The sequence below is a fragment of the Rhagoletis pomonella genome, unplaced genomic scaffold, assembly GCF_013731165.1.
Source record: "Rhagoletis pomonella isolate Grant_MI unplaced genomic scaffold, Rhpom_1.0 Rhpom_scaffold_00002, whole genome shotgun sequence".
Classification (NCBI taxonomy): domain Eukaryota; kingdom Metazoa; phylum Arthropoda; class Insecta; order Diptera; family Tephritidae; genus Rhagoletis; species Rhagoletis pomonella.
In genome coordinates this window covers 103,509,246-103,520,705 of record NW_023458556.1, presented here as the reverse complement: position 1 = coordinate 103,520,705, position 11,460 = coordinate 103,509,246, and the positions used below count along the sequence as shown (strand labels likewise).

At 39.1% G+C, this 11,460-nt stretch overlaps 1 protein-coding gene across 3 annotated transcripts in view; it reads right to left on the bottom strand.

Moving 5' to 3' along the window:
* The window catches only part of LOC118734283 (E3 ubiquitin-protein ligase HUWE1), a 132,071-nt gene that overhangs the window by 28,326 nt on the left and 92,285 nt on the right, over positions 1 to 11,460 (bottom strand). For 2 of the 3 annotated variants that reach the window (XM_036463994.1, XM_036463996.1), the window contains exon 7: positions 3,927 to 4,319. The exons of the other annotated variant lie outside the window; for it this stretch is intronic. In XM_036463994.1, coding sequence (XP_036319887.1) covers positions 3,927 to 4,319 — 393 coding nt within the window. The remainder of the gene's footprint in view (positions 1 to 3,926; positions 4,320 to 11,460) is intronic. 3 annotated transcript variants of the gene reach the window in all.

Sequence of the window (11,460 nt, the reverse complement as noted above, 5' to 3'; positions counted from 1 at the left end):
ATGCGGATCCATCACTACTTTTTAAGAATACAATGCAGAAATTAAAATGTTAACTTAAAACCGTCACGATCTTTCTAGAGAGGGAAAATTTATTTAAAAGCAGCGTTAGAATATTCTGTTTCCGGTCAACAGTGAGCGTTCGCTGCGCAAGTTAGAAAAGTGAGGGCATAGATGTAATACTTCTATATTGGCAGTAAGCAAACATTTCAATGTGTAAGCATTCCGAAATCAAAGCGAGACAGTCTAGTACCGTTTTTGTCAAAGTATTGGCTGGCTTCCAAAACGTATCAATACAATGTTTGGAAACTGTTATACTGCGGTATTCAAACTGTTCGTATAAGCAGAGTTGCGACACATTGCAACCATATACATTGCATATTTTAAATATTCAATATACCAATGAACAATTTTTATGAATTTTCCATTTTTAAAACACCAATGGTAACCAATAACAAACGAAGCATCAACTTTGTTTCTGATGCTCTGATAGGGCCAGCGATGCGTTTCGATAAATTTTCGGATGCGTTTTGGAAAAGTATACATCGTCAACATTTTGTAGTTCGGCGTTATTGAACGTTTTACTTTGTACGTATGCAAAGCAATTGACGTTTTGGAAGTCAGCCATAGTGTACTAGAGAGCCGTTTTTGCATGGTTTATATATTAGAGGTTGCGCAATGCGCAGGTCCGTTATTCTTTTCTCGCAAAATTGGGCGACAACCACAGCGAAAACAACAAGCATCCTATTGTCTCTGCCAGCACCTAACTGTTTTTATACATGCACGTTAGGGCGGGTCGAAAATCAAATTTTTCTCAAATCCCTTGGTAATAGTGAAAATATATTGTCTCATGAAGTCAACAACAAGCCTGCAAAATATTAGTCTTTCATTTTAATTGTAAGAGCCCGCGCATCGACCGCCAAGTGACCCACAGCACGCTAGTCGAATAAGACCAATTCTTGTTAAAAATTCTGGGTTTAGCCAAAAATTTTGGTGCATATTATTAGATAATGAATCCTTTAACGCAAAAGATAAAGTCAAGTATCATTTCGCGCAGCCCTTTATCTTATCGTTAATCTCAAACTCATCTATTTTCAAGAAAATTTTAATTGTTCTCTTGATAATTGCACTGGTCTATAGTCAAAAGATGTAAAGAACAACATTAATATAGCTGGCGTACATTTAGATCGCTAGTTCCAAATATTCTAATCCTTTTATAATATTAGCTATAGTTTGCGAACTTTTGCAAAGTTAGAAACAATTTCGGTAACTCTAATAGAATAGCCACTATTTTCCATCATCGCGGAAAAATTTTGTTTATGCAAATTAGTATGGAAACACTGAACAGGCACAACTTCTAGACACACTAATAGGTTTACTTATGTTTAGGCATACAATATAAAAGTTGCAAATATAAGAAAATGATAAAAAATTTTGTTCAAGATTTTTTTTATTTTAAAATAATTTGTTTATAATCTGAACTATTTTAGTCATATTATTATCAAAAATCAGTAACATTAAATCTCGCCTCCAATTTGTTAATTATTACGCACCGATCGAGTAACATTTACCAAAGTTATATCGAAAAACTTAAGTGGATTTCCAGTTTTTTTTCTAAAAAAAATGTCTCTTCAATTGTATAAATAACCTTTAAATAAAAGAACCGGATTACAGAAAACTGTGCCAGCGAATGACTTTTTTCGTTCAAGCTGAATGCAAAGCAATATCGTCCAGTTGGAGAGTCCTCAAAAGGATTTCCCAGGATATGTTAAAGACTATTGCATTTACCTACAGACACTTTTTTACATAATGGAATTAACTAAAATATTTATGTATATCTAAACACTTATTGCACGTCCCCTACTATCATATAACGGCAAATTTAGAAACCGCGAAAAATGTGCTTCTGCGGCGACTAATGAAACCATTCTGCACCAGTTTTCAAGACTGCAAAAATGGACTTAAAATATGAGTTTCTCACCCTAATTGTAATGTATGTAAATACTTATATATTTGAAACTACTATTAACTTGTCGAACGATTCCTAATCTTTGACAATACATTCATTCACCACGATTTTGAAAACTCGGCGTGACCAAGTCCATGGTCATTTTAATATTATATAAACATCCGAAAACATTAAAAGGTTTGAAACAAATCTCGTCTCACTTTTTTGTATTTTTCACTTGGTTGCTGAAGTAATGAAGAATTGAAAATTCATAAGGGAAAATTATAGTTTTTGTAAGTTTTATCTTAATATCTTAAAAACGTGTAGACTTATTGAAAAATGATAAATGAACGTGAGGTACTAAATTTAATAGCCCTTAATTTGATATATCGTCCTGTTTATAACAATAGCGCATTCCATAGATATTACAAGCCAAAGTTTCATTTTCAAATTTCATACACTTTGATGCAATTGCGCGGGCTAAAGATAAGTTTTAAATTAATCTTACAATGCGGTCAAATGGCTTTTATTTTCCCCCATACAAAATCGACCCAGCCTAATGCACGTGTTTGCAAATTGATGACGATGTGATTTTGTATGGAAAAGCATTTATGCCCATATATTTGAATAAAATAAACATACTTAGAAGATGTCAACCAATACTTCCCATACACCAAACGAAAGGAAAACACCTGAATTTTTGATTAAAGAAAACAAAAACAAATTCATTCCAGCTGTTTTCGATCATTTTGGTATAAAAAAAAATGAGCAAATTCGTTCAACAATTTTTTGCCTTTAAATGCTCGATATTTGTTGAATTTGTGTAAAATTTTTACACGATAATATTTCTACTGCTCCAAAGAACCTATATCCCGAAAATGAAAGTTATATCTGCCAACCATAGAGCACTTTAAAAGCTTAAAATTGACCCCAAAATAAGCCAATATTTACCGTTGCTTCTACGACAGACACCGAATCGGTTACATTACATTACATTAATTTACATTAATTAACACTTTTGTTTGAGATCGCTTCACTAGTTCTCGTGCAATAAGCGTTTTCGTGAAGCTCTAAAAATTACAACTACAACATTAGAGCATAGCTTCCATATCGAAACGTAAGACGTATTCTACGTCAAAAATATTATTTAAAGGACTATGTTCTCTTCGAAGTACGTCAAAGGTCAAGTAGAAGTGGGAACTTGTATGACTGCCAATTGATAGCTCGGTTATATAGCTTAATAAATAATATATTTAAAGACATTTTTATCAAAGTTGATAAATATATCATTTGACCAGTTTTGTTACACGAATCCTCCACAATTTGTCATTTTGTTTGCCAGATATACGTTCCGGTGCACTTACACAAGATTCGCATTCGCAAAAGCTCCGCATTGATTAGTGCGAATGCGAAAGCAAATGCGAATGTCAAAATTAATGCGAAAGCTCCGCGGTTGCGAATGCGAATGCGAATATGCGCAACAACCCTGATACATACATACGAGCACGAATTAATTTCATTTAAAGAAATGGCGTGTCGTCCATTTCGCGAATATAGTTCATATTTTTAGGCGCAATATTTAACTACTTCCGGCAAGGCGACATTTACCTCTCGTGTCAATTGTATGGTCTTTGATATTATGCCTACCGACAGGGTTGATGTCTAGACTTTTTTATAAGATCTTTGCAAAGCAAAGGTATTATAGCTATAATAGGTGTCTGGACATACAACATTGTAAGTTGATAAAGTTGATGTTGTGTAAAAGTTTCATAGCAAGTATCGGACTAGAGCACAGAATGTATTAATTTTTGCTTTGAGAGTATATGTAAATTCAAAACTTTAAAGCCGTTTCACCCCCGAGTCTCACTTTTTTGAGTTATGACACTATTGAAGTAAATGAGCGATACGTATCTACATCACATTATTGCGAATAAAAAAAAAACTCAACAATTCAAAATGAACTCATTGGTTAAAATTTTACCTTCAAAAACAATGTAAAAACGATTTTTCCATTCTTCTGGTCCTAGACGATATAACACGCGAAACGAGTCTTCAAATACAGTGACGCGGCGTACACTAACGGTGTTTTCTTCACGACGAACACCTTCATCAATCCTCTCGAGCTCAGTCTGGAAATACTTTCTTTTCACATCAAAATCGAGAATTCGTGTATGATCCACCAAAACAGCAAACGGCCCATCCGACAAATGAATCGGAGATTGCCTTAGAATCTGATTAAGTACAGTTCGATGTTTTTCAGCAAAAAGCAAAAAGTTTTCCTTGTCTAAACGCTGTTGGACTTCTAGTGGATTTGCGCGGAAGACAGATTTTCGTAAATTTTCCGAAGATTCTGACGCTGCCGTTTCATTCACGTCTAAAAAGAAATTAATTACATAAATATTTAATAAGGTCGTGAAATCATTATTATGCGTAAGTATTTTTGTCAATATTTTACAACCAGAAATATCCGTTTATCTATGTATGTATGTTCTAGGAATGTTAATCCCGGGATCCCGGCCTTTTTAAAGTCCCAAAAATCCCGGGATTCTTAGCAAATAATCCTGGTATTTTCGGGATTTGTAATTTGCACTGATGGCAATAATAGAAACTCCTTTTCTTGAACAGTATTGGCTATATTTCTCTTTTTATTTAATAATTAATATTTTTATTCAACAATTTTTATTGAGCTTAAGGCCGTTTTTAATGAAAACTTATTGCGGAAAAGCAACAATAATTTGAAAAAATGGTAGAAGTGATAGCTATTTCAGAAATCAGCACATTTCCTCACCAGACTTCTTTCAGTAGGATTCGAACCGACGATCCCACTGACTCAGCCAGTTGCCTACGCACTGTGCTAAGTTCGCCTTGTAAATTATCGTTGCTTTTTCCCCACTTTTTCATTTGTTAAGCCAACACAATCAAGCGCAGCTATTCCGCTGCTATTCACACTTGATCATGTGGTTGTTGGTTTTTGTTAATAATTCTATTTTTAGAATGTTTAACTTTTAGGTGTGCTCGTCCTTAAGTTATTTGTTTTTTGTTATTTTATGGCCTTATAACAATTATATTCAACAATTTTTGTTGAGCTTGAGGCCGTTTTTAATGAAAACTTATTGCGGAAAAGCAACAATAATTTGAAAAAACGGTAGAAGTGATAGCTATTTCGGAAATCACCACATTTCCTCATCAGACTTCTTTCAGTAGGATTCGAACCGACGATCCCACTGACTCAGCCAGTTGCCTACGCACTGTGCTAAGTTCGCCTTGTAAATTATCGTTGCTTTTTTCCCACTTTTTCATTTGTTAAGCCAACTACAATCAAGCGCAGATATTCCAGTGCTATTTAAACTTGATCATGTGGCTGTTGGTTTTGTTGGTGTTTTAATCATTCAATTTGATGCAGTTGTATGGAAGATATGGCGCTTTATTGATCGGATACCGCGGCATGCTTAAAAAAAAACAATACTTCGATATATTGCAAATTTTCGCTTTCGCGGCTTTTTTTAAATCAATACTTTGATATATAGTGAAAATATGCACTAAAAAACCGTGCGTTTTCAATGTTTCCGTTTTCAGTTTGTATTTCGACATTTTTTGGTATGTGTGGCAGCACCAAAGTTTCAGTTCAATCGCTCTACAAAGGAAGAAGCGAGGTTGAATTTGACTTTTTTTGCAACTTTAACTACTAATTGCTTAAAAACTATAAGCCCGGAGGGAGTCACCTTCAGATTTAAAATCATCACCCTTTTTTTAAAGCCTGGTCCATTATTGGAAAATTTTCCCAAATATATTTTCATAGTCGATGTTCAGAGGAGGATGGTTCCGTGCGCAGAAGTGGAAAACTTTTGACTGCCATTCACCTGGGAGTGGCCAGAAGCGATTCTTGTGCGTACGGTTCAAATCGCAGCTCACAACGTCCGGATATTTATATCCACGTATCCTCTGGGTAGCAACCAAACACCCGTTTGGGAGCGAGCTAAAGTGAGAAGGCGTAAAACTTCGCGTGCGCTGGGTTTGGGTCCCGCCACGTTAAAACCCCGCCCAATGAAAAGAAAAAAACAGCCTCGGATGAGACCCCCTTTTTCTGATGACGACCACGGCAAACGTATAAAGGACTATGATTTAAGGGTATGCACCTGGAATATCCGGACCCTTAATGGGGAAGGTGCCTCTGCCCGGCTGGTTGATGTCCTCGGGAAGACAAAGGCTGACATCACCGCCATCCAAGAAATGCGATGGACGGGGCAAGGTAAAGTAAGCGTGAAGCCTTGCGACGTCTACTACAGTTGCCACGTAAAGGAGCGCAAATTCGGTGTTGGATTCGTGGTAGGAGAGAGACTCCGTCGCCGAGTACTGGCGTTCACCCCGGTGGACGAACGTCTAGCCACAATCCGCATCAAAGCTAGATTCTTCAACATCTCGCTCATCTGCGCCCATGCCCCGACGGAAGAGAAGGATGAGGCGTCCAAGGATCTCTTCTATGAGCGCTTGGAACGTACATATGAGCGCTGCCCCCGACACGATGTCAAAATCGTGCTTGGCGATTTTAATGCCAAGGTGGGCAAGGAAGGGATCTTTGGCGCCACTGTCGGAAAATTCAGCCTCCACGACGAAACGTCCGATAACGGACTGAGGCTGATCGACTTCGCCGGGGCCAGAAATATGGTAATATGTAGTACTAGGTTCCAGCATAAGAACATCCACCAAGCTACATGGCTGTCTCCAGATCGAAAAACGAGAAACCAAATCGATCATGTTGTGATAGACGGAAGGTATGCTTCAAGCGTTTTGGACGTACGTACACTCCGAGGGCCAAACATCGACTCGGACCACTATCTTGTTGTAGCCAAGATACGCACCCGCCTCTGTGCAGCAAAAAATGTGCGCCCAACAATGCAAGGAAAGCTTAACGTCGAAAAGCTGCAATCACAACAGACGGCCAATTTATTCGCCACTCGACTCACACACCTGCTCTCTGAGAGCACTCTTCAACAATCCAACGTACGCGAGCAGTGGAACCACATTTCCCGATCATTAAGTACCGCCGCCGAAGAAGTAGTTGGATTTCAGCGAGCCCGAAAGAACAACTGGTACGATAAGGAATGTCAAGAAGCCGCAGAGAAAAAAGATGCCGCCTACAGGGCCACGCTGCGATCGGGCGCAACGCGAGCCATGTGGGACCGTTATAGGGAACTGAAGATGGAAGCGAGACGTATTTACCGCAATAAGAAGAGAGAGGCCGAAATACGTGAGTGCGAAGAGCTTGAGATGCTGGCCGACAGGAAGAACGCCCGAAAATTCTACCAGAGGGTTAGGCGACTTACGGAAGGTTTCAAGACCGGGGCGAACTCCTGTAAGAACAACAATGGCGACCTAGTGACCGATGTCCAGAATATACTTAAATTGTGGAGGGAACACTTTTATAACCTACTGAATGGTAGCAGCGCTGAAAGTAGTGAGGAAGACGAACCCGAGTCCCCAGTCGATGATGATGGAGTAGATGTCCCACCGCCTGACTATGACGAGGTACGTATAGCGATTACGCGGTTGAAAAACAACAAAGCTGCTGGAGCTGACGGCCTGCCAGCCGAGCTATTCAAGTACGGCGGCGAGGAGCTGATGAGGTGCATGCATCAGCTCGTATGCAGAATATGGTCAGATGAACGCATGCCCGACGACTGGAATTTAAATGTGCTCTGCCCAATCCACAAGAAAGGCGACCCCGCCATATGCGCCAACTACCGCGGAATTAGCCTTCTAAGCATAGGTTACAAGGTCTTATCGAGCGTATTGTGCGAAAGACTGAAGCCCACCGTCAACGAGCTGATTGGACCTTATCAGTGTGGCTTTAGGCCTGGAAAATCCACCATAGATCAGGTATTCACAATACGCCAAATCTTGGAAAAGACCCGCGAGAATAGGATCGACACACACCATCTATTTGGCGATTTCAAAGCCGCTTTCGACAGCACGAAGAGAAGTTGCCTTTATGCCGCGATGTCTGAATTTGGTATCCCCGCGAAACTAATACGGCTGTGTAAAATGACGTTGAGCAATACCACCAGCTCCGTCAGAATAGGGAAGGACCTCTCCGAGCCGTTTGATACCAAACGAGGTTTCGGACAAGGGGACTCCCTTTCGTGTGATTTCTTTAATCTTATGTTGGAGAAGATAATAAGAGCCGCAGAACTGAACCGCTCAGGCACAATACTTTATAAGAGCGTACAATTGCTGGCGTATGCCGACGACATCGATATTATCGGTAAAAACAAGGGCTACGTCTGTTCTGCCTTCTTGGGATTGGATAGAGAAGCAAAGCGAATGGGTCTGGTGGTGAACGAGGACAAAACGAAGTATCTCCTGTCAGCACACAAACAGTCAGAGCATACGCGTCTTGGCACCCACGTCACTGTTGACAGTTACAAGTTTGAAAAAGTAGACGACTTCGTTTATTTGGGAACCAGCATTAACACCAATAATAATGTCAGCCTTGAAATCCAACGGAGAATCACTCTTGCCAACAAGTGCTACTTTGGGCTGAGTAGGCAATTGAGAAGTAAAGTCCTCTCTCGTCGTACAAAGATCACACTCTATAAGTCACTCATCATGCCTGTGCTGGTGTATGGCGCGGAGGCATGGACAATGAAAGCATCTGATGAGGCGGCTCTTGGAGTTTTCGAGAGAAAGATTCTGCGAAAGATTTACGGACCTTTACGCGTTGGTGATGGCGAAAATCGCAGACGATTTAACGATGAGCTGTATAAGCTTTACAACGATATAGACATAGTGCAGCGAATTAAATTTCAGCGGCTCCGCTGGCTTGGCCATGTCGTTCGGATGGACAGAAACGCTCCTGCTCTGAAAATATTCAACGCGGGCCGCGATGCTGGTAACAGAGGAAGAGGAAGGCCTCCTCTGCGTTGGAAAGACCAGGTGGAGAAGGACTTGGCTTCACTTGGCATTTTCAATTGGCGTCAGTTAGCACAGAAGAGAAATGACTGGCGTGCTGTTTTGGACTCGGCCAAAATCGCTTAGGCGGTTACAGAGCCAATTAAGAAGAAGAAGTCGATGTTCAGACACGGAAACATTTGTTGCGGCAACTCGAAGCTTGTAGGGGAGAGCGACGAGGAAAGGGAACGGGTACCAAGTTGCTCGTACTCGGGCAACACGCTTTGTTCTCTCCTTCGTTCACAGCTGACAACAACAATTGCATACAAAAGAGTTGCTGCGTGTGAATGCAAAGGGCAACACCAAAAGAGAAATCGCCGATAATAAGCAACTCGAGTTTCCGTGTCTGAACGCAGACATAGCAAGCGTCGCCAAAGCAAAGTAACGGGTCGCAAAATTTACAAGGGTTGAATGGAGAATGGTTGAGGAGCAGTGTATAACCAGGTTTCAAAATGATAATTTACCGGAACACAACGTGGATCAAACAATCGGCACTTCTGTTTGCAGTGATTTTGATCAAAAATCTAAGTAAGCTCACAAACGTTTTCTAGCGTCTGACATAGTCGAGTGTAATCTATATTCAAGAAGATTTATTGGAGAGCCATAGAGATCCGCCCGCGTGTTGGAAAGAGTGGGTAAAATAAGAATAAGCTTCAACAGCAGTTCAGTAGTTTGTATGCAATGTTTTCGATTGAAAACATTTTTACTAAAAAGAGTCACTATGAGTAAGAACATAAGATTAAAAATCATAAGATTTTTATCGGTTTTGGTATAAGGGATCTTTAACGGAATAATGTAAAAGTGTCAAGTATCGATCGATACTTGAAAGTATCGACAATTTACATCACTATCCAAGTTAGCGAAACAGTTGTTTAGAACTCCTATTAAGTCGTAATGAAATGTACCGCAAATTTCCCGTGTAACGTAGCCTTTCCAAAAGGATATATTATATATCGCATAAATAAGATCCAACCAATTATACACTTTCAGAGCCCTTTGCAGCTGCACCATCGGTCCCCGGCGACTTTAACGGTTTGAAAGAATTTATCGCCACATGGATCGTACAGAAGATCGGAGAACTACAGGACCTGAAGTACAAAATATCGCAAAGAAGTACATTTGACTGTACTTCGAAGTACGAAGTACAAGAGCGAAGAAAGAAGTACTGTACTTCCGAAAGAAGTACGGTTGGTCGCATTACGTATAAGTGAAATGCAATACGTATGAGGTGGCACTGAAAAAAATTAATTTTGGTTACCCCGTTACAATTGTTACCTAAACCATAAATTTAAATGAATAACACAGTGCAACACTCAAAAAGTGATGGGAATGAGACCAATTGCATTCAGTAAGAGGTCAAAATATGAATAAATACTAAAGGTCTGCATCGGAATTAGGGTTGCTTCACTGTAAAGTTTTCTTCAAATATGTAACTACTCATACTCTAACAAAAAGGGTATGGAAGGAAGAGAAGTAAAGATATTGAGAGCTGTATACATAAAAAAGGTACTCAAACAAATTATGTTCCGAAAAAACAGGAACATAAATCAGCAGTACCATGCTGTTAAACTTCCACAGAAAAGATGTTCCTTCACAAGTATTTTTTGATTATTTTTAGAAGTTTTCGTTTAATGCTACATAATGTTAATGTAAGAGCTGACATGGAGAAACAATGTAGGGCGCTCCGAATATTTAACCAACAACATATTTTTATAAAGAAAGTAGACTCATTTTATACAAAGAACCAATTTTTAATTTTACAATACGATATTTTCATTTCCCAATACCAGGCGTTCATACATATGAACCCTGCCAGCATTTTCTATTGTGGAAGTTACTAATTCGACACGACATTTCTGTGAAAGTCATCGCCGATGATATCGCTACTTTTTCGAATTCTTATCCGCTCTCGGGAAGAAATGTACCACCAAAACGTCACGTCTTTATGAAACGAAAGCGATACAGCAATTAGGAACTATTTCGATAGGAATGATAGTAACTTGTGCGATAAAGATTCTTGGGTTGGTTAAATTTTGGATAAAACGTAGTGGAAAATTTGGGATACCTTTGAGCTTGCAACCACAGCCGCAGAGTTATGCCATTTTCATCCTGCTTTCCGCTCAGATTTCTAGATCAAACACACCCATGTTTTATGGAATTCTAACCACATAAACCTTTTAAAAAGCAGTTCCAAAACTTCATGGTAAAAAGGCAACAAATAACGCCTCAGCTAAAATTAAAAAATATTATTATTTATTATTCGAATATGATCATGGTGAAACTATAAATAATAATAATAACAATATTATTGGTATAATTTCCCCATGGAATATGATTTCTTGCACCTTAATTCAAAAATCAAAAGAAACTGAGAAAACAAAATTATGTATAATTTTACTTGAATGAACTTCCAATATTTGCTTTGTTAATTTTCAAAACTTCAAAGAGTAAAAATCGTCCGGCCATCTTTAAGAAGATAGAAAAGCTTTGATAACTTCCAGTAGTGACGAAGAAGTAACATCGTGGCGGGGGCGATAAAATTCTCTCCCATTTGCTGGCAGGGAAGT